Raw genomic sequence first — 24,074 nt, 5'->3', positions numbered from 1 at the left:
CTGTGGCCTGGAGCTCCTCCAGCTGGCGCGCCAGAGACCCCAGTAGGGAGCAGACCCCGCAAGGGGAGGTGGCCATGCTCCCGGGCCCCAGAGCCTGAAAAAGGGACAGGCAGCCCCCGCAGCCAAGAGCCAGGGGCTCCGTCTGCATGGAGCCCGGACCCATGGGCTCTGTCTGGGTGGCCGTCTCTGAGGTGCCCAGTGGAGGGGCCGCAGAGTCGGATGGGCACGGGCCACACCCCGAGGGTCCCCTCGATGTCATGCCTCTGATAGGCTGGCTACGGCTGGGGCTGACTAGTCTGGAGGGTTCGCAGGCAGGGTCTCATGCCCTCCCACGCCCTCTCCTGCGTGAACTCCGCGCACTCCGCGCTAACTCAAGCACCTGTTTATGCAGCCTGTTCGCGTGGCTCCCTGGGGGGCCGGGCTTGACCCAGCCCGGCTCCATGCAGCCGCCTCCTCCCAGGGAGCAAGGAGTTAACCCCTTCCCACCACAAGCCCGCTTACCTCCGGCTGTGCTGGGGGTCGGCAGGGGGCTCTGCGGCTGCTGAGGGGGTGTCTGGAGGGCTTTGGGAGAGCGGGGGCGCAGCAGGCTTTCACCCGCGCATCTCTCACCGCTTCAGAGCCTAACTGAGCTTTTTTTTTTCCCTGTTTGGCGGGCCTGTTTAAACTGTGCGCATGTGCAGTGGGCCTGCCGTTGGGGAAAGCTGATTTCTCAGGCCGGGGGGGCCCTGCCTGGGATTTGGGGGGCCCTGCCCTACAGGAGGGGGACTGGTGAGTACCCCCTCCTTCTCTTCTTTCTCCCTGCTGGATCTGGCTTTTGGGCTCCAGCTCTTTTTCACCTATGTTGACTCTGTGCTGGGCCATCTGGCCCTGCCTCTGCCCTGCTCTGGACTTCCAACATGTCCGTGCCCATCAGGCACCACTGCAATTTCTGAATCTCCCATAATAGCCCCAGTCCAAACCACTGTTCTAACTGCAATGAAAGAATAAGCCGTCTGGCCATAACACAAACTAAATCTGCTGTAGATGCAAACATCATTAGTAGCTTTCTGTCTGTGCAGCAAGGTTTCCCTTTACCCTGTAAGCCATTGGTGTCTTAGTGGCAGTCCCCAGGGCAGTTCAGGAATCAGCCAGCCATTTTCCTGACCAGGAACTCTTCTCCCGGTGATTTTTCAGGGCCTTCTAGCTCATACTCTGGCCTTATGTGCTGTCTAAGTCCCCTTCTGGTCAGGTGGTACCCTGGGCACCCTCAGGTGTTCTTCCTTAGGGCCTGATGGCTGGTTTCCATGGCAGCTCATGACTGCTGCTCTGGCAGTATCCCTGCTGCCCAAGCTAGGTTCTGCCCTGTTGTCCTGTTGCAGAGCAGTTTCTTCTGCAACAGACAAACAGAGCTTTGACCTTGGTTGCTTATTCCCTTGCAGCTAATTTTCTCTAGGCAGAGCTCTCCTGCCTGGCTGCAGGTGTGCCCCTTTAATTTAATGGGCAACTCCCTGACTAGGTAGCAGTGTTTCTCTGTGCTGGTCTGTATTCTTCTGCCTGGACTCTGTTGGCTGCAGTGTTCCTCCTTACAGCAACAGGAGCCCTAGGCTCCCAGTTGCACAGCTCACCCAGTTGCAGCAAGCTGTTAAAATGACCTGATGGAACCCCTACAAGACCTGCCCACATGGGATTGTCTGGAAATACCCTGTCTGCCAGGAGGGGTGGGGGTAGCAAAGGAGCAGCCTTCTATCCACCTTTTAGCTGGAGATCTCACCTTAAAGGCAGTATTGTAGGTTTCCAGCCAGGGGACTGGAACAGCTCTACTCCCCCACAATGCTATGTTTTTGTTATGCTACAAAGTGTTTTGCCTGTCCATACCCTAAAACTAAGAAAATACATTCTTGGGGCATGAAGCTACTCCAAGAATATATGCCTTACATGTGATGATAAGAGCTGCAGTCTAATTTGTTTTTTGTGGTATTATCTAATATTGCGTTTAAGTTGGTACAGACTTTTAAAAGGAGAGAGGAAGATGTCTGATAAACGACAATATGGTGGAATTGTCTTCCTTTGTGGCATTTGATGTAAGAAGGGATGCTGCTAATTGTTTTTAATTATGCTTCCCTTTATTCCTGTTTCTAGTTCTAATGTCCCCGAAAGAAGCTCCTCATGGGAACAATGTTTAAAAAAAAAAAAAAAAAGGCTGTGTAGAACTGCTGCAAGTCTTCTGTGAGTTTATTAGCAAACATAGTAATTTTATCTTCAATTTGTATCCTTCTTTAAGGTAATTGGCAAGACTAGTTGTTTCCAACTATCACTCCCTGAGGTTAGGAAGAGTACATTTGATATTTCTGAAGTTAATGGCAAATGACATCTTAACTTTTAAAGAAACAACTCACTGTGACAATGAAGCAATAAAATGTATTATTTTTAACATATTCTTTAGCTTTAGGTCAGACACTATATGAATAGATTTTGGTACAGATTATGTCAGGGTTAGAGGTTAGGTTTTTTTATTTTAAAAGCAAAGTATGTTTTAAGTGGTTCCAGAAGTATGTAAGAAATCAATTCGGCTTAATTTTGGCTTTTTAATTACATTGGTACTTAATAGTCAAGGTGATTTTTGTGAGTAATAGCTGTGTCCCCTTATACGTTAATCCTTTATCAGAGTGCTTTTATCTACAGTTTCTGCTGACTTATGTAAGTCATGAAAGTAGCAATACTGTGATTTTATTTGTGTCATTACAAATAAGTGAGGATAAACAGACACGCAAAGATCTGGTGTTGCTCAGTCTATATAATTGTGGTCTGTAGTTCAGTATTTTATATTCTGTGACAGTGCATTACAACTTTGAAAAAACTCAAAAGCAGGTTTCCCTAGCTTTTATGCAGGTTCAGGAAGTGCGAGGTAAATTCACTCTTATGCGATTGGTGTGGTGGAAGCCCTCAGTCAGTTGCTTTGTTCGGTGTATTGTGGGAGTGATGCACACCAAAATACAGTCTCCTGTGTGGATCTGTGCTCTTTGCTTGTCTGCAACATGTTTCTGTAGTTGTCATCCCCATTATGATAGTGCCCTGTGCTTGTGTGCTGTTGGTAAGTACCAAAATTGTCTTGTAAAAGTGGTAGAAATGGGTCTGGGGGTCAGTATAGTCAAAGTCTTGGAATGTATCCCTACTTGTTACATTGTGAAATGGGTTCCCTTTATACGAATTTGAGTTAATTGGCCTTTACCAGGAACGCATGTACAGCATAAAGCAATGGAAACCTGTATTAGTCTTTTTTTGCTTTTTCTATTTCATTTACCTTTTTTCTGTTCACAAAAATGGATGTTTGTTTCAGGAGATTGGCTAAAATTAGCTTTTCAAGAGACTAGATGTGGGCAGAGGAAAAAGGTGTAATGGAGGATAAGATTAAGGAGGGGAGAGTTAATAGAAAAACAAGAAGATAAAGATGTGGCTGAATATCTGTTGCATGTGAAGAAATTATCTGCTTCAAGAAATATGGTAGACGTATGTATTAGCTAAATTTTAATTAAAACATTTATAACTGGTAAACAAGTTTTCAGTATTACAAGTATAAATATCTTAAAGATGGTATAAATAATTTCCAACTATTACCAAGCCTAACAATTAGATTGACCTAATATAAATGCAAGTTAATTGAGAATTTAGGGGACACACCTACATGCAATGCTTCAAAATCATCTGTCAGTAAGGGGGGATATGTTTTACATCTATAACGGTCATCCATAGAACCTGATTCTTGCAGACTATGGAAAAAAAGGAAGGATTTTGTTCTAAACTCAACCAAGTCCTGTTGCATATATCCAGAGAAGATAATTCTTCTTGGCGATTTCAGTGCTAGAGTAGACAGGGACTTTGACTTATGGAAAGGAACACTTGGAAAGGAAGGGATGAGGAAGATCAATATAAATGAAATTCTCTTGAGCAGGTATTCAGAACATGATCTCATCATTACAAGCTCCTTATTCTATTCATCCAAAGCAACAAATGGAGGACGTCATGGATGCACCCATACTCAAAACAGTGGCACCTAATTGACTACATCATAGTGCATGCCCAAAATGTCCCTATCACTAGGGATGTGACCAGTGCGGATGACTGCTGGACAGATCATCAGTTTATATGTTCCATCATGTTCATTTGTATAGTCTTAAAACAACATAGATAAAAGAAGCAACCAAGGAAGAGGCTCAATATCGAGTGCTTGAGGAGGGGTGGTGGTGGTGCTGGAGCAGATCAGCCTGTGTGAGGCCCCTTTAATACTGTGAGGTTGCCCTGATTTCTGTCCTCCTTCCTACCCCCCCCCAAAGGACAGCCCTGTCTGTAGCATTGCCTCAGTGAGATACACTCCGATATCCCTGATGATCTTGACGTCACTGACCACTCACAGAGCCTCAAGGATGGCATTCAGGAGATGTGTAAAGAATCTCTAAACTTCTTCACAAAGAAACATCAGGACTGTTTGAATGAAAGCAGTAGAGTAATTCAAGTTCTCATTGACAGAAAAGAGAGAGCCTTCAGAGCTCAATAGAGTGGAATCAACTCCAAAAAGAAGCAAGACATTTATCATGACATTAAAGCCAGGACCCAAAGGAAGATTCAAGATGGAAAGAACAAGTGATGGGAGGATAAAGGCCAAAGAGATTCAGAAGTTTGCTGACAGCCATGACATGCATGGTTTCTTCAACACGACCAAAGCTATCTACGGCCAAGTACACAAGGATCTGTCCCTCTGAGGTCCAGGGGTGGAACAACACTCATTAAAAACAGCTCTGCCATCAACACACAGTGAAGGGAGCACTTTCAAGAGTTTCTGAAATGAGATTCTAATGTCAAAGACCATACCATCAAAGCCATTCCACAACACCATTCTTTCTTGGCAGTCCCTCACAGTTGAGGATGATTGTCATGAATGTCTTGCCTGCGTGTCCGAAGATGGCTGTTGAGGCCAATCTGCAATCTACAGACTCTGTTGCAACTTGGACAGTTTTCCTTGCGGGGGGTGGTGGTTCTGATTTCTTGATTTGGGCTGTGACATGCTGCCTTTGCCACTCCTGCTTTTCCATCTCTTGTTGTCGTGGTAAGACTTCAAAGTACTGAGATTTGGTGGTTACAAGTTACTTGTAGCAGCAGTCGCTTCTTCCATTTGGGGTGGTTCTGAGCAATAGTCTCCTATGAGTTGAGGTCAATTGTTGCATTTTTTTTTCAAGCTGGCCTTAAGGACATCCTTGGTGTGCTTCCTCTGCCCTCCTCTTGAGTGTACGCCTTGATTGAATTGGGAGGATAAAACTTGCTTCAGGTACCTGGAGTTAGACATCCAGATGATGTGGCTGGTCCAGTGAAGTTGATGTTGGCTGATCATTGCCTCAATGGTTGTGGTGATTGCTTGCGAGAAGGTGCTGATGTTGGTCCATTTATCTTCCCACTGGATCTGCAGGCAGCATTGATGATATTTCTCCAACCTAGAGGTGACTTCTGTAAGTTGTCCACATCTCGGCTCCAAACAGCAAGATGGGAATCGCGGCTGCTTGATAAACCATGATCTTGGTTTCAGATCTGATGTCATGATCTTTGAACGCCAATTTCCTCAAGTGTCTAAAGGCTGCACTTGCATATTTGCAGCAATGTTGGATTTCTTTGTTGAGGTTAGCCTTTTGTGACAGATGGCTTCTGAGGTATGGGAAATACTCAATGCTCTCTAAAGTCTCACTATGAATTTGAAGTACTGGAGCTGAGAGGGCTGCTCAAGAGCTTGTTGATGAAGGACCTTAGTCTTAAGGACTACCTTGCAGATTCACCAACTTACCAAGAAGTCTTCAAAGCCATTAGACAGAACAACAACAAGGCAGCATGTGCTCCTGATGGAACACCAGCTGAAATTTGTAAGGAAGATGGAAAAAAACTCTCTCTCCAATTAATGTTGTTATGATGATCTGGAAACATGAGTAGATTCCCTGTGACTCGAGAAATGTCAGAATTTTTTCCCAGATTCAAGAAGTGGTGGATCTGATCGCGGCAGTTATTGTGGTTTTTCATACCTGTTCATTGCTGATAAGATATATGACTCACCTGCCTTTCTGAGGAGATTCTGTCTAGGTTGTGATGTGGTTTGAAACCACTCAGAGGCACAGTAGATATGATCTTTGTTGCTAGACAGCTGCAAGAGAAGTGCTTCAAGCAACACCAAGGTCTTTACATGGCCTTCATTAATCTGACTAAGGCCTTTGATTTAATCAACAGAGAGAGATCCTCTTGCAGATCCTGCTGAGATTTGGGTGTTCACCCAAAAGTGTTATCATCAGACTTCTTCACAATGCCATGACAGCCGTGTTCTTAACCAGTGGCTCATAAATGAACCCTTTCGCTATTAGAACTGGAGTCAGTCATGGATATGGGATTGCACTGATAGTCTTCTCCATCTGTTTTGCCACACTTTCACATCTCTGCTGATTAGACTTCCATCTGTAGTCAGCATTTAGTATCATATGGATGGGAATCTCTTTAACCGTAACCAGTTATGTTCCAAATCCAAAGTAACCAGCACTCCCATTACTGATCTCCAGTATGCTAATGATTGTGTTGAGTGTGCCTACTCAGTTGAAGAGCTTCAGGTGATTTCTTGACTGCTTTTGTGAAGCATATAATATACATGGGCTCGCTGTCTACTTCAAAACTTTACCAACCCTCCGCCTTTCCCCTTCCCCCGCTTAGCCCCCACTTCCCCCTCCCCAGACCAACTAGTTGCTCCTCCACGTACTAAATTAGAGGCCAATCCATGAAGGATGTTGAGCATTTTTCCCTACCTGAGTAGCCAGCTTTCCCTAAAGGTAAGTATAGACAACAATGTTTAACACTGGATAGTCTGGCAGGGCTGCTTTTGGATGTTTCTGAAATCATGTCTTTGATCATGACATCAGGAAAAAAAAACAAACTTCTGGTCTACCCAGCTGTTGTCATCCTTACCCTTTTGGTATGCATATGAGACTTGGGTGACATCTCAGAAACATTATCATTGGCATTGTCTTCAGAAAATTCTCTGTATCAGTTGGAAGGACAAAAGAAAAAACGCTGGCATTTTGGCTCAAGCAAACACCACCAGCATTAAAGCCACATTTGTACAGCACCAGCTCTGTTGTCAGGCACCCTTATGACATGTCCTCTTTAGTCAGCTCCTGAAATGTGTCCTATATTCCCAACTCGCTGATTGTCATCATTTTTGAGGTGGGCAAAAGAACAGACTCGAGAACACCTTGAAGGTCAATTTGAAGAAATGTAATACTAACATCAATATTTGGGAAACTTGAGCACTGAATTGTCCCCAGTGGCACTGTGATACAGAAGGCATTGATCATGTTGAGCGAAACTTGCTTCGCTATAGAGGTGGATAGACAGGAGAAACAAAAGCAAAGAGCCATGACCCAATATCATCAGGATTCACTTCTTCTTCCTGGAACTATTTTGTGTCTGCAGTCAAACATTGTTTTTTTTTCCAGTCATCTCTAGATTCACTGATTATTTCCTTATTTACTGGAAGATTGTTGCTCTCATATTGAGGGACTGCTTCTGCCAATGACAAATGTCATGGCTATATTGCAGTATAGCTATTATTCTTTTTAAGTCGGATTGCAGAGTCTTCTCTTCATTACAGACTGTGATCAATGCATCAATTAAACGGGTAGTATCTGTAAAGATTTTTTTTCTAGAAAGCTAAGTCTACCACATGCATTCTCTGTTAAGGTGGGTGGCAACTGACAGGATGTACAGTGCTGACTGATGTAAAAGATATATAAAGAAGTCAAATGCTTATAGCAAACTTCTGACTTTTCTTGAAGAAAAATATTGTGTGGTTATCTGTAAAAAGATTTTGCAAAAGAACGCTTTCTGATCTAAAATAATGCATCTTCATCTAAACTCTGTACTGTAGTTATCAACCAGCTGTTTAGATATGTTCTCCTCTTTCCTGAGAAACCATGCAAAAAACAGCTGGAGCAAAATGGATTAAATATATGAAGTCATATTAGGAGGTCTTGGAAATCTGTTCTGATTGGTGTTTTTTTAAAAACCAGATCCTGTACTTGTATTTGAATCTCTAATTATTAGATTCTTCTATAATGCCCAGAACAAGTGAACATACAAATATATGTGTATGTATCTCAAAATCAGTCGTACTTCTGGACTTCCCAGTGTGTCCATCTAGAGAAGTTGTTTGGTTTGCCTTTTTTTTTTTTTTTGGACTGGGAGGATGACTGCTAAGTTTTTCTTCCTACAGGTGTAAGTATATTGTTGGCACTCCAGTAATTCTAATAATGAGATTATCTAGAATTAGCATTTTAAACTAGTTCAGAATGCAGGTAAACAAAAGAATTAATGTGTTTATTAAATTGAAAACCTAATTCTTGATATTGCAAGTAAAAATCACAATATAGTCACTTAAGATTAAACCCTTCATTTCAGCCACCTAAAAATTGCAGAACAAAGAAAGTCAAAAGGAATTAGAAATGTTTATGTGCTTTTGCTCCTTAGAGACTCCACTTGTAAAACTGTGTATATTTTTCAAAAAATATATTTTTCCATTTAGAGATTTATATTCAACTTTTTGGTCTTTTATGGTTACTAGAGCAGTATTATGTAAAGAAGACATAAAGGCAAAAAGTCTTCTGCTGTTAAAATTTAGTTTTTTGGTGTATTAATAAAAAATATGGGCACATTAATGAAATTTCTTGTTTTAGAAATAGTCATTTTGTGACTTATTCCAGAACTTTCTCTTTTTTTACTAGAATTCAAGAAAATTTGGTGTTATATCAATAAAGGGAAAAATAAAATCATGGGGGATGACTTGCTGAATGCAAGTGGATTGTAAAGAGTGACTGCTGTAGCTGTATATAATTCCATTGAACTCTGTGAAGATTGCATGTGCATGCTGAGGTCTGTATAGTCAGTTGTAGTTTCTGTGGCTTTGATTCCCTAGAATCATTGTCAAAACTCCCACTCTCTTTTCAATAGTACAGGATTGATCCACAGAAAGGTGACTCCAAATCTAAGGTCCACACACAGTGAAAAGCTTTTTGGATCTCAAAAGAGCTCCTTTGACTCTTTTTGCCAGATTTTTTTTTCTATTTTGCCTCTTAGCTCCTGTTACACTGTTGAGTGTGTTAGCTTATTTTCTAAAATTTTAGTGATTACCTGTGGTGGAGAGGTCTATACTCCCATCCTGTCTTTTTAATTTAAGACTGTCTAGGGCAGACTAATACATAGCATCTTTTTCTTGATTTATGGAAGCAGAATATTGTTAAGATCTTTCCATGATCTTTATGTAAAATTGCATGTAATATTTCCAAACAATCTATTCTTTTTTCAAAATGATATACCCAAGTGTATGAGAAGTAGGTATTTTTTTAAATGGCACCATTTACCATTGTTATGCTTGGTCATGGAGAGACTTAACAAAATAGTTTTCTTCTTGCTAGTAGTGTATTGTGTACAGAGTTTCTAATGTAAATTGAAAGGGAAAGATACAAATACTAAATGTAATTTTTATTACTACCTTTTGATTTTATGGACATCATTTTTGGATCCTGCATATCATAAAAAGTACAAATGGAGTGTCTCCATTTGATGAATAGTTCAATTGACGTGTTTAGTCAAAATAAAATATTTTTATAATAATAGTTTCATGGAGAAAAGTATTATAAATAATTTCTTATCTGAAGAGGTAAAATTTGGGCGGGGGGACTGGTTTGACACTTGTTTGTTTTTTGCTACTTATAATTAGCAACCTGATGTTTCTTAGTACTTGTGCCTTAAAAAGATTTAAAATCAACATAATCCTAAATGTATGTTGTGTTTTTCAGTGAATGTATTTTTCTAGCATAAAAAGGATTTCATGCTAATATAGCATTTGACAGTATTAATTCCTGTTGTATGGACTGTCCTTTTGAACTTACAGCTAGAAGACTTGCATTATCTTTTCACAGTGTCAGAAATCCTTTAGAGGCCTGCAATATCACATGTATTTAAAGGGAAAATTTAAAGAAGACTTTTAGATGTAGTCAGTAACTCTCTTTTGTCAAAGAAATGAGTGCATATATATTCAGAGTGGGACACTGAAAGTGCTTGGTTTGTTCAGCCTAGCAAAATGAACTCTGAAATGGGGATAAGACTTCACTCTAAAAACATATCAAGACAGTGACTACCAAGTTGGGAAAAGAGCTACTTAAGCCAAAGAACAAAAAGCAAATTTGTATAAACTGGCTATGAATAAATTTAAACTGGAAATTAAAGAAAGTGTCTGAGCATCACAGAAACAAGGATCTGGACCTGCTTTCCAGATAGAAGTAGTAGGAATGAAAATCTGCATAGTTTTAAGATGAGGCTTGATAAATTTATGAAAGGGATTTGATGGTGATCAAAGAAGAAGAATGTATTTGATGACTCAGGAAGTCCTTTCTGGTGTGGTGTTGCTATGTTTTCTATAGCATTGTATAAGGCTTCATGACAGTCTAGCAAGTCTAGATCATTGACTTGTAGTTGAAGTCCAGTTATCATAATTTGTATTGTATCTCATACATACGCGGTAGCATATAGCAATTACTTGGGATGTGTTATATATATATTAGTGTAGGAAGGAACTCTGCCAATTGTTTTCAATTATGCTTTAAGATCTAGTCTGACAAAATCTATTAAATCTCTAATCTAGTAATTTATATTTTAATGATTATAAATTGCTTTGAAGACTTTTAATTAATCACTTCACACATTTGTTGTTTCTCTTGTCAATATGTATTGTAATTATTTCCTAGATATTGGTGCGCAGCGCCTGCTATATTGTCAGCTAAAGTCTGTTATGCTGCTTTGCAGAACAGCAGATGTTTTTAAAAAATTGAGGAAAAAAAATCAAGAGTTGCTTTTTGATTTCTAAGGAGGCAGGGAAAACAGTTTAATAAGCATTAAAACATTTAATTATTTTTTTTTATCTGTACTCTGATAATGCCAAAAACCATTCAGATTTAAGACATTAAACTTGGCATATGTTAAGTATAATGTGCAGTCAGGCATGTGTGCTTTGCTAACTGAAACATACTGGTTGAGAAAAATTAAGTAAGGGAAATAGCATGCTGCAAGTTACTCACATAATTAGTTTCAGTAATCAGGGAAAGAGTCCGTTTGGATATACATACTGTTCCCAGATGGCTTATAAATTGCTCTGCACTCACTGGAACCTTGACTGTCTGGCCCTTCCCAAGAATTTTCAGTTGAAAACTGAAATAATGATGAAATTCTTTTTTCTGTGTTCACAGTAAAGAATAGAGTAGGTAAAGTGAGCAATTTGACTAGACACATGGTGAATGAGAGAGAGCTATTCTGTGGTTGAGAAATATACGTACTTTGTTAGAAGAGTTCCTATAAATAAGAGTAAAATACTAACTATGCACTAAGCCTTCCCTGGGAGCATGTCTACTCAAGCTCCCTGTTGGGAGTAGTCCAGTACAAGGCTGTTCCTACTCTGCTCTGCCCCCTGCAGCAGTTAGGGGGAGCTCCAGGCTCCCTGGGGTGTTAGCCTGGGGGCTGGCAGGGTGCACTGGGCTGGTCCCCATACTCACAGGAAATAGAGAACCCGCCAGTCCCAGCGCTGCTCTGCTCCAAGTTCCTGTGGGGAGCTGGAAGCTGAGCAGCATTGTGGAGGGCAGAGGAGTTGGGGGCAGAGCTACCTTGTCCCAGTGCTACTTGGCTTCTGGCTCCTGGGTGGGAGCTAGGAACTAAGCAGTGCTGGAACCCTGGTGTTGGGGCTGGCCAGAAGCAAATTTGCTTCCAGAGTCTACACATGCACTACTGCACAGTATCTACTGGGCAGTTTACTACCTGTATTTACAAGTAGTAGCTAACTGCACAATAGACTAACTTACTGCACTGTAAATGGTGTGCATATATACATGGTTACGCTTTACCGCACAGTAGATGAATGTCTGCTGTTCAGTAAAGTGTCTCATGTAGATACACCCAGTTTGGCTTGAAACATGTCAATTTTTGACATGGCAGCAGCTATGCTAGTATGTATCTATCAGTAAAACCACACATTCCTGTTTGTTCCCCTGGGACAGGCCCTTCTGCTCCCAAGGCTCCAGGGGCCTGATCCTGTAGGACAGCAGCCCCAGGTGCTACATCTTGACCCAGAGTGCTGCAGCTAGGAAATGGTGGGGGATTCCTGGGGCATGCCTCTGGAAGTGGAGAAATGCAACAGGTGTTTCATGCAGGGGAGTTCCCATGGTGTACAGGATCAGGCCCCAGAAATCCTAGAGTCCCTGCTTAGGGCAGCTGGAGAATTGAAGCAGCTCTGGGCTGCTTGTGCTCTCTTGTCATAAATCAAATGGAGGTCTGCCCCAAAAAGTAGCACAGATTGTTACCACCTGTTATTGTTGCCAGAGTTTCAAGCATTTGAGGCCTGACAAATGGCATGGATACCTGTTTACTTGCACTTTGTCTCTCAGTAAACACTTTTTTTGGTGGAATAAAGGCAGTGTCTGCAGTCTTTTTGAGTATTAGAAGTGGAGTAGTGTTGCTGTAATTTTGGAGGTAAGTAGAAGGAAGATAGTGTCCCCAGTGTTTTCTGGTTTTAGAAGGAGAACAAAAGAGCCTATAAGAGATGGTTCATATTAAGAATATACAATGCTAGAATCAGATTTCCCCTCTATTTCCTTGAGCAGAGGAGCCTCAGAGCAATGTGAGGGAAAGTCTTTTTTCCTCTATTCCTGTTCACTGACACTTCACAGATGAGAGGTTTTGGAGCAGGAGAATGTGATTGCACCACTTTATTCATGCCTTGAACAAGCATTCATTTCTAGTGGTGGAAATGTTTGATTCATGGGGAGCAGAACCATCTCCATGTCTCCCTGTACCAGGGGACTGGAGTAAAAGGCTAAGTCTCCTTATGTGCTTCCCAGGTTGGGGAGCCCAACAGGCCTGTAGCACCAGCTTTGAATATGCCATCTAGGGGTAGGCTTCTCCATGTGCAGCACATTAAATCTGTCACCTGCAGTCCCTAGGAGTGGAGGGAACAATATAGAAAAGCCCACTAACTCTTCCCCACATTAGGTAGTTCCCAGTCTGGGGAAGAAGTAGGGAGTAGTGGCTGCTGCTTCCCTTCCTTTCCAGACCAGTCTGGAAAGGGAGGACAGCAGCATGGAAAACCTTCTAGCTCACCAGGCAGTCCCTGGCTTGGAAGAGGTAGGGAGCAATTTCTGCTGCTCCCCTCCCTCCTGGACCAGACTAAGAGGGGAGTGTACAAGTGTTTAACTCTTGGAAGATGTTCCTTGTGACAAAAAGTCTCTCACAAGTTAACACCTAGAAGATCATTCTCCTGGAAATCATTCTTCTGGAGAGGGGTATATTTCCCCTGGGGGAAAAAATGGCATGGATGCTGTATGCTTATAGTTTTTACTATGAGAGCAGCCATTCTCCCAGCAGAAATGGAGTGCTTGTTAGGGCTGTGCGAAGCTTCGGTTCCTGTTTTGATTCGGTGGAGATTCTGCCGGATTTGTGGCTGAATTTCTAAATTCGAATCGAATTAGAGGCCCCTTTAATCTCTCTGAATCAAATCAGAACCCGCCAAATCGATTCGGAGATTCACATATAGACACAACTTCAAAAGTTGTTTTCTGCATACCTTGAGGTACCAGCTGAGGTGCATGGAGCATCTCACAGGAGCATGGGGGCCCCTGCCATGTGCTTGGTGGCGAACCTGGAAGTGGACCGGAAGTACTTCCGGTCCGTTTATGAGTCTGCCCGGGAGTGTGCTGGGACCCCTGGCTCGGCAGTTGGCTACAGGGGGACCTCAGGTGCCCCTCCCCCCAGACCCAGGAGGCACAAATCTCCAAGCCAGGGGGATACAGGGGGACCTCCCAGTGTGCTCCCTGGAAGACCTGGAAGTAGACCAGAAGTGCTTCTGTTTCACTTTTGGGTTTGCTGCCAAGTGCGCTGGGGAGCCCTCCGTGCTTCTGTGGGATACTCCATGTCCCCTAGCATTGCAGTGTTCATGAGCTGCCTGGTACCTTGAGGTATGTAGAAAAAACGTTTAAAGCTGTGTCTATGCCCAAATCGCTGACTCTTCAAATCAGCATCGAATCTTCAGATTGGGATTTGGCTGAATTGAATCGGGGACAGTGATCTGAATCGAATCACTATCCCTGATTCGGGCCAAATCTGAATCGAATAGGGCCCGCTTTGCACACCCTTAATACTTGTTCCATTTTTACATTGTCATTTACCTGGTACCTTTTGCCAATAATTGCTGATCATGTTCATCCTTTCCTCTCAGTGTAAGACCACTAAATGTGTGATTATTGTCTATGTGTTACTCTGCCAGATTCACAGTCTGTGCAGAATCTGGATAGAACACTAACTTACCTAAGTGAAGAAAGATATTTGGCTTTTTACTTTCTTACCTATTAACCCCCTAGGGGAGTATATGTGACATTCATAAAAAAAAAAAAAAATAACATGACAAAGCATGGTGGGAATTCTTATATTATATTAACAATAAAATACCGGAAGACTGAAATCTTCATAAGACTTGAAATATCCATTGATGAGAATAACTAACTGCAATTTTAAGAGAAGTTCTGGATCTTTTTCAAGCCGGGTCTTTTTGGCTTTAGTTTGGTTTTTTAAAATAGTTTTATTTATATGTTTATTAACATAAATGTTTAAAAATATTATTCTGAAGATAGCGAATAAATATTTAGTGGATACAATTGAGCTTTACAATGATATTGATTTTTTTTTTTTCCCCTGGTATTTGAAGCTTGGAGTTGCTGTGTGCTTGTAGTAAGGAGGTTTATAGAGTTCAGAGGTGCATTAATTTTAAAGTCAAGGGATATGTTTAGATATTAAGAATGTCAAGAAGCTCTTTCTCTAACCTGAGATGCATACTTTCATAGTATCCGCAGACTTGTTTAATTTGCTAATCCATTTGCAAGTAAGATTTATAAAAATAACTGATAGTAAAATAGCCTTTTAACAAGAATTCTTTCAAAATTAGCAAATACATTGTAAAGATGTCTGCTGTAAATATTTTTGTTTTTCTTAAAGGAATTACCTAGAGTTCTACTTATTCATCAGATGGATAGGCATGAAGGTGCATGGACCATACTCCCATTAATACCAGAGTAAGTGTAAAATTTTCTAAAAATTTTAGCTATGCTTTAATGCTTTTGTGTGTGTGTATATATATAAAAATTCAAGCAACTTTAATCTCCTTTTTTGTTTGGTTGTAATAATATGAAGCTAAAGTTTCAGCTGTGAATTTTCTTGCATTTGATTAGAATTACAGATGTTTCCTAAAGATAATTTTCCAAAACAATTTAGTGTTAAGCTACAGTAGATCAAATACAGTTGTTATATCAAATATAATGGGAACTGAAAAATGAAGTAATGTAGAAGTTAACTTCCTCCAGGAGTGCTGTATGTCACTGGATTATGTACTAGAGACCATGAACTGGTTCAAAGTAAATATATTTTGCTGATCTTCTGGAAGCTCTGCATAGTATATACTCATTTTTGCTAAACCAAACTTTTTAGTTGTAATAAAGTTGTTCTTCTGAAAAATGAAATAGCTCATTTTATTTTTTTTATCACCTCATTTAGTTGACTTTAATTTGTGTTATGTCACAACTCCGTTTATTGCATGCCATGCCTACTTATATGGTTGCTGATTTATATATTAGAGACTGTAGTGTTTATTGTACTGGTAGAATATCAAGGTAAATCTCAAATAAACTAATTCTATAGTTGGTGCTACTGATGTACAGTATAACGGTACAGGGGTGTCTTTTTTGGCTATCTGTGGTCATGGAACCAGGTGGGTCTTATGACAATTCAAGAAAAGGATAGCAATCTTTTTGAGCTGAGAAAGGTAGGATGAGCTGTATAAGAAGCCCTAAGTAGCTCAAGAGTAGACTAAGGTTTATATTTGTGAATAACAGTCCTTTCCCAGGCACATAAGCTACTTAATAGCCAGTACATATCTGGACAAGGGAGTGAGTTTGGACCATAAATCCATTGCGTCTGTGATGGAGGTGAGGGGGGTCACCTGTTTACACGCTCCTATCTGGATGGATTTTGCGTAACGTGCAAAACAGCCCTTTCCTAACCTTAAGGGCCAATAAAACACCACCTCTTAAGACAGAAACAGACATCACATCACATTTGTGCTGCCATGAACATTTTTAGGGAGGCAAAACTGGTGAGCAAAGAGATGTTCCTAATATTTGTTACACTACATCAGTCACTGTGGAAAAGGTAGTATAAAACAGTGTTGTTTCATTGTGTCATACAACTGTTTGCTTTGTGGCAGGGGAGTAGAGCAACCTGGAGCTGCTTGCCCTGGGTACTTTGAGGGCTTGAGGGACCCTATAGTGTGCACCCTGGGAATACATTGTTTCTCCTGCCTCTTACCCCTGCCCGAAGTGGGATAAGAGGTGATGTGTTTCACCTAATAAAGTGGGCACCCACCACAGCTGATCCACTTGGTTTGGCAGTATCAGTTTTACCCTTAAAGAGATGCAAGCTGATTACATTTTAAGACACAGGAGAGCCCAGTTAATGATCTGAGTGCCAAAGGATTACAGGCCTGTATAATTAGATTTTAGAGTGTATTCCAAAGGAATCAGAACTTGCTGCTCTGGTTCCAGGATTGGTGAGTAGCTTCTAAAACCAAAGAATTTTGTAATCGCTGTACTTGAAGGGAATCAGAGTTCTTGCTGTGAGATCTCCAAAATAAATGGCATCTGCATCTGGAAGGGTTTTGCATATAGAAGTGAATTGCTAATTGGCTCGGAGAATATATCTTGTTAGGTTGTTAGCCAGGTGGTGAGTTTCATCCTCTCTGTAGGATGAATTCTTACCTACCTGTTTTTAAATTAAGTGTGATCTTTTGATGTTATGCTTTCTTGAACATCCTTACCAGTTAGAGCTTCTGATTTTTTTTCCCCCCTATTATATCCTCTAATTTCCCTTTATGAATAGAATTACTGTATATTTTCCATTGCTATCCTCATCAGAGCCCAGAGTCAGGTGTAACATTTGTCGTCTTCCAGTCTGTTATGTTCTCAGTTATGTAAATGGATCCCCTTGTGTATAATCCCTGAATGTAAGAATCTGTCACTGTTCAAGTATTACCATTTCTTGCTGGAAAGCTGGTGACTAAGAAAAATTCTCATACAAGTTGACTTGTTATGACTGACTTGCTTAAACAAGGCAGTCGGAGAAAGTGGGACTGCATATCAAAGTGTTAAAACAGAGCTCTGGTAAAAGAAAAAATAAGATGGGTAGAAAGCATATGTATATATTTTAAATATAGCTTGGGATTTAATTTTTCTTAGGATATTGTATGTGCATACAGAATTTTGCAAGTATTTAGACTATTTAGAGGCTTTAAAAGGTATGTTATTGAAATAATTAAGCAAACATTGTGGAGACAAGATGGGTGGTTGTTTTTTTTACATTCATAGTTGTTTTGATCGGTAGTATAAACCTTCATCTTTATCACAAAATATAGCATATCTTAGATGATCCTGCTAGCAGTTGCTAATTTTTTCACTTGCAACTGGATCTGAACTGCTTGTATTTCCTCTGTTTTCCTGAACTTTCCTTTCTCATAATTCATGTTTTTGTTCCTTGGGGACTACTCCATGGAAAGAGGATTCCTGAATTTATTATTATAATTTTTTACATCCCCTGCATGGCTCAGTGGAAAGGAAGCCAGCTATGATCCCCCCCCCGAGCCCTTTAGGATTCTTTCTTTCTTATCGCTTCCTGGTAAGGGTGATGGAGAGTAGTGCCTGATGCTACCTCTTGTTCAGTAATATGCTTTATCCCTGCAGGCTTGGGACCCACATCTGTCTGTCTCAGAGAGCAGCAGGCCATTTGCTTGTTACAAAGTATTGTTGTTTCTGATTATGCTTTCTCTGCCTTTCAGAAGTAACAAGATTTCCATGCTCTCCTAGCTGTTTCAATTTATCTGCAGTTGCCCAAGTTTTTAAACCCAATCTTGAGTTTTAAAGTTCCAAGCAAAATCTTGAGCGTCTTCCTGAGGATATTTGTAGGGGAGGGGAAACTGATTGTAAGGGACATCTTTACACGTGATTTGAGGTGGAGAGGGTAGAGAGTGGCTGTAATTAAACTGCCCACACCATCACATGTATTTAGTGCCCCTGCACTTCAAAGTAGTGGCAGGGAGGGACATCCCCAGCCACTTTGACACAGAGGCTGCTGGAGCATGCTAATTATCATGCTTCAGCAAACTTGATTAACACTGAGTGTACTAATGTGCTAATTAGCATGTGTTGGAGCAGACATTTGACATGTATACAGGTGCCCAGTGTTGTTTGGTATACCTACAAGAGGGTGACCAGGGTGTCTGAGGCTGACTTAGCTTCCCTTATCCTTGTCCTGACTGTTCTTTTCTGTAGCCTTCTGATTAAGCCCAGAGCAAGTTCAACACAGGGAGGTGTGGCAGTTGTGACTTAACTAGGCCTGTTCCTACAGTCATGGATGAAGGGGGTCCATAACAGAAGCCTTGCAACAAAATCTGTGAATTCTGCTAAATACTGTGTCACAAGGACGTGAAAAAGGAAATGTGCAGGTGACCCAATCCCTGCACCCAACTGAGATCCTCTTCTCAGAACACAGCAGGGAGATCCAGTCTGGGGAGTAAATCTCGCAAGTGAGAGGTTTTGATGTAATTGCCAAAACCTGGAATCATTTAGTGCTTTGTCATTAATATTGATACCAGAATTCACACATGCTTGACACTTGACTTGACAAATAAAATATATTGTCCCTACCTTGAGGATGTGATGTAGATGCAATGTGATGAGTTAACATAATCCCTATAGGAATGTAAGGAGTATAATTTCATAGACATTTGGACTGGAAGGGACCCCAGAGGATCATTGAGTCCAGCCCCACACCCCAAGGGCAGGAAGTCAGCAGGGATTATAGGATCCCAGCAAGATAAGCGTCCAAATGTGTTTTTGAAGGCGTTCAAAGTGAGCACTTGAACCACCTCAGGTAGCAGTCTGTTCCAAACCTTGGGGGCCTGGACAGTGAAGAAGTTCTTTTTTTATGTCTAGCCCAAACCGGTCGCAGAGGAGTTCATGACCGTTCGATTTTTGTCATCCCTTGGGGGGCTCTGGTGAACAGTCATTCTCCCAGATCCTGTTGTGCACCCCTGATTAAGCTTCTAGGTGGCCACCAGATCACCCCTGAGCCTGCACTTTTCCAGGCTGAATAGCTCCATTGCTCTCAGCTTCTCATCACAAGGTCTGTTTTCCTGCCCTCTGATCATGCATGTGGCTCTCCTCTGCACCCTCTCAAGCTTCTCCACATCTTTTTTGAAATGATACTTACTGTAATAATACTCATTATCTTCAAGGTCCAAAATAACAAACAGATGACTTCAAGCTCCAGAATCAGAATTACAGCCAGCAGTTCCACTTAGGCAGAATACTACTCCAGAGGTAAAGGTTACTTTGTCATAGCTATTCCAGGTCTGTGGAATATAGTCGAAAAAGAGCCAGCAACAACCACAAAATGGAAGTACACTTTTTCCTTAGAGTACAATATATAAATCTGGGACCTTTTTTTTTGCTACTGTTACACTGCAGATTATTATTGGGGTTTTTTAAATAACTTCTCTGTAGATACCCTTCTCTGGGATGAAGATGGATGAAAGAATGAAGTGTACATGATAGATGTAATCATATCCTCTAATGTGCTTCTAAATGATGATCAGAGAAAATATTGAGTGTGATATCAGAACATATAGCATAGAAATGGAGTAGAGTTATATGCATATCCTGAGGTTTGTTATGTTTAATGTTGTTTAAATCAAGTTAGGTGAGAAAGCAGGCAGGTGGAAAAAGACCGGCCAGTTCTGTGGCACATAGATGGAGCTAGGATGTGTTCTCAGTTGATTTATTTTTGTGGACAATGCTTTCCCTCAGGTCTTTTGACTTATAGTGTTGACTAAAGCCTTCCACCACTAAATGATTCTTCCTCTTTTGTTTCCTGATTCATGTGATTTCAGCTGCTATTTTAAGAACTTCTTGTTCAAGGTACAAGCCTCCTGGTACCAGGGACCATGTCGGATGAACTTGAATGTGTTTCAGCAACAGTTGCCCTCATTGTAGGGAGTTGAGTTGTGGGGAAAGGAAACTCTTAGCGTATTATGAAGACATGGTTTGGTTTTTTTGTGGATTTTTTTTTTTAAATCTTGGTGCAGGTTTAAAGTAATCTCCATTAATATATTGAAATCCTGCTTAGTGAATGGATTTCAGCAGGGTTTTGTGCCCCAATTCTCTGAGTATCTCCTGGTGCCCGGAGAGGCCTCCGATTTCTCTCTGGAATTCAGGCATTTTAAAGGAACTTCCACTCTGACTTTCTAGATATTTTTTTTATATTGAACTCATGATCTTAGCATTGGAGTGCCCCCCCTTCAGGTCTTTAGTGGTCTCTTACTGTCTGAACTTTCTCTTCCAGAATTTATACAAACTTCTCTTGCATTTGTTGGACTAAAATTAATGGCTCAGAAAAGTATATTTATAATGCTTGTTTGTTTGATAGGTAGACCAATGAGCTGATCTTTTTTGCCAGCATGAGGCATTCTAGGTTGTGACATCTAAAAAGGACTAGGTCCTACAGAAGCAGGAAGTAGACCATGGTAGCCCAAGTAGCCCAAACCAAGGATTTATTTATAGGAATATGCTAGGTTTCAGATGGAATCTGGCAGAAGTGTACGAGGCAGCCACTGGTGCTCTTCCCATAAGTTGTCTAAGAGCTATGTATTGTCACAACATTTGATAGCATCTGGAGTATTTATCTGGCAAGCAAGAGCTTAGACATGCTCATGAGGTTTGTCATCAAATATAACTAGTATCTTTGTCATCCTTTTTGCCTGTATTTGTTCATTTTTTACACTTTTATTTTCACTCCTACTTATGATCAGAAAGAACTCTGATATTTGTGTTGCTCACAAGATATTTCCTGACCAAATAATTGTTTTCTTTCCTGTGGTTTGGTTCAACCAAGACGTATGCTATCCAGAAAGCAAGTACTTTCAGAGGAAGGACAATGAAGAATCAATCCATTTTAGAATTAGGGAATCATTTCTTGGCTAGTAGCTTTGTTTGTTTATATCACAGAAGAGGACTTAGCTGGGGAGAATTGGAAACTAACTGGAAAGAACCTCCCTCAGGATTAAAGATCATGCATTGTGATTAGCTAGCTGAAACCCAGTGAAAGGAAACCCCTTCAATCTATGCATTTTACAACCAAATTACAGAAAAATAAGGAAGTGTAGTTTCAAGGGGTTAGTAAGAATGTAAGTAAGTTAATTAGCTGAAAGTTAGTAAGTTGGTAAGAATGATTTGGCTAAATCTGTCACGTACCAATCTCACGTTTGTTTATTGTTCTGTGTGTGTTAGATCAACAACATGGCTCTCTGAAAGAAAGTTATTTACCAGTCCTGGGTTGTTGGTTGTAGCCGTGTTGGTCTAAGGATATAGGCAGGCAAGATTCTTTGGGTAGACATGATATTTTTTATTAGACTGACTTTTGGGGGGGGAGAGTTCTTTGCCTGCTTTCGGGCACAAACACCCTTCTTCTGATGTTAGGAGTTCTCCAAGGTAGAAAGGAAGCTAAAGTAAACAAGAAGTCTGTGAAGATGCAAATGAGTGGAAGTTTGGAAGATAAAGGGTAGAGATAGGAGGGGAGGGAAAAGTGTGAAGGGAAACAAGTGGTCAGCTAACAGGGAGGTTACTGGTCTGTTAGATGTCAGGCAGGTTATAGAGTCTCCCAGTGCCTGAAGAAGGGTGTTTGTGCCTGAAAGCTTGCAAAGAACTTTTTTCTAACTATTCAGTTGGTCTAATAAAATATATTGCATCTACTCAAAGAACCATGCCTTACCAACACTGAGATCTTTTAATTTAATATCTTTGTGCATTCACATTCCTTCCTGGTTCTTGTTGAAACTGTGGATTCTAGGCAAATAATCAAGAACTGAGGGCAGATTCTGTGAACATTTTGTGTTGCTCTGTATATAAGTTATAGTATGTGATCCTGTGTTAGCATGAACTGATAGTGGCACCAACTTGCTGGGTTCTTGACTTCCAGTTAATAAGGTGTATAAGACTTGTATCCTTCTCATAAACCAATCTTGTAGTAAACCAAACTCTTTCTTTTGTTAGCTTCTCTGCTACCTATGGTAGAAACTCCTCATGGATTTTCTTCTGTGAAGAAGACACAAGAATACAAATATTAAAGCTACTGGAAACACTTGGAAGATTTGACAAGTCGAAGGTGAAATACAGATTTGGATATTTAACTGTCTTTTGAGGGTGCTTGGAAGAGATTTTATATTGGATAAAAACCCTGAAAGACTAGTTCAGGTTAATTCATATAAAATACCAACTTAATGTAGACTTGTTTTGTTTTGCTTTTTTTTAGTTATGGGTCTGTTTCTGTTGTAAAAGATTCCTTTCTAGACAATTGCTTTTATGGCTCATAGCTTACAAAATGGTGAGTTGGGGGGAATCTGACTTTTTTACAAGGAACTATATCTGTAACATTCAAGTAGGGAAGGGTTTTAGAGGCTTGTATATAAAGGTGTAGGTCTTCCCTGCCATGGAGAAAGTTACCTAGAAAGAAGTTTTCTCTAGCTGAATCTCGGTGACAAAGCAGCAGCCAACTTCAGGGTTTATTGGTCTTTTTCTCAAGCATCTGGCACTGGCCACTGCCAAACAGAATTCTGGATGAGTTGGGCTTCAGTTTGCTTTGGTTGGTAGGACATTTTTTGTGTAACGTTCTTAGGCTGGCTAGTCCTTAAGGTGCCTATAGATATGCTCCGATGCATTCTAATTAGAACGCTTCCGTAAGCTTCACTATTACATGTAGTAAGCATCTTGTGTTTCATTGAATGAGCTTTAGTTAAAGCATCCCTGCAACCATTTTGAAATGGGACACTTAATACACATGATGGTGAGACATTTTAATCAGAGTGAGTCTCCAGGAACTGCTGTAATTAAAATGCCCCTACCCCCAACCTACCCCTGAGCATGTCTATAGGCAGTCTAGGAGAGGAACAAAATCTTTCTTACCCATGGAAGAAAAATGAGGATTAGGAGATTTGTAGAACAAAGGAATACAACCAAGCCCATAAAGGAAAAACTGTTAATTTTAATGGCTTTGTGATTGATAGGAGTCGTGAGTTACTCTGTGTTTTTTTTTTTCTGGTATTTGGGGAATTTATTGAAGAAAACACATCCTGATATCTTCACTTTGACTTGGCTAAAAAAACCTGTGCTTTGTATTACTTGGGACTGGCAGAAATAAGTCTTGTCTATTTTCTGTTACTTTAAGCAATGACTGAAGGGAAGCCCTGCTACCGTTTTATTTATTTATTTTATGTATTTAGCATATTTAGTCCTATTACAATCACATAACTTAGCAAGATTTTCACATTCATTTTTAAAATGAGAACTTTAGTAATTCTAGGGATATTATTTGCTCTTTTTTTGGTTTTACTCTTATAGCTCCACAATATCTAAACATCTTTCAGGTATTTTCAAAATGTGAATAGGTTGTTTCTGTTTCAAAAGCACTCTGTGCACATTTAACAGTTTAAGAATTGATAAAGGTTTTTGTTTTGTATGCTTATTGATGGGATATATCTTTTTGGTATAATGTATTAAATTCCACTATCACAATAAGTTGAGTTTCAGCTGGTATTGAAAGGAAAATAAGATGCGTTTTGCTTTTCTGTTGAATAGAAAAGCAAAATAAGAGGTACCCTTGGTAGGATGGCCTATACAGTAACTGATTCTTTGTACAGTGAGTCAATAATCTATCAACTACGTAGTTTTATGTGTTGGATTGGAATAGAATTTTTCTCAGTGTAGTTTTAACATGTTGATAATATCTGTTAAAAAAATCCTAAAAAATATACGTGATCAAGGATGCCACCATGGCTCCTCCAAAATTTCAGTCTTGATCAGTCTCAGTCCTCTGGTGATTTCCGCCCC

General features: G+C 40.5%; 1 protein-coding gene across 3 annotated transcripts in view; it reads left to right on the top strand.

Moving 5' to 3' along the window:
• B3GLCT (beta 3-glucosyltransferase) overlaps positions 1-24,074 on the top strand; it is a 116,040-nt gene that overhangs the window by 34,612 nt on the left and 57,354 nt on the right. For all 3 annotated transcript variants that reach the window (XM_019530113.1, XM_019530111.1, XM_019530112.1), the window contains exons 5-6: positions 15,085-15,161; positions 22,242-22,353. In XM_019530113.1, coding sequence (XP_019385658.1) covers positions 15,085-15,161; positions 22,242-22,353 — 189 coding nt within the window. The remainder of the gene's footprint in view (positions 1-15,084; positions 15,162-22,241; positions 22,354-24,074) is intronic.

This window comes from Crocodylus porosus, unplaced genomic scaffold (assembly GCF_001723895.1).
Source record: "Crocodylus porosus isolate Cpor-Errol unplaced genomic scaffold, CroPor_comp1, whole genome shotgun sequence".
In the NCBI taxonomy this organism is placed as follows: domain Eukaryota; kingdom Metazoa; phylum Chordata; order Crocodylia; family Crocodylidae; genus Crocodylus; species Crocodylus porosus.
Note: the sequence above shows the minus strand (reverse complement) of the source record. Positions and strands in the feature narration are given on the sequence as shown.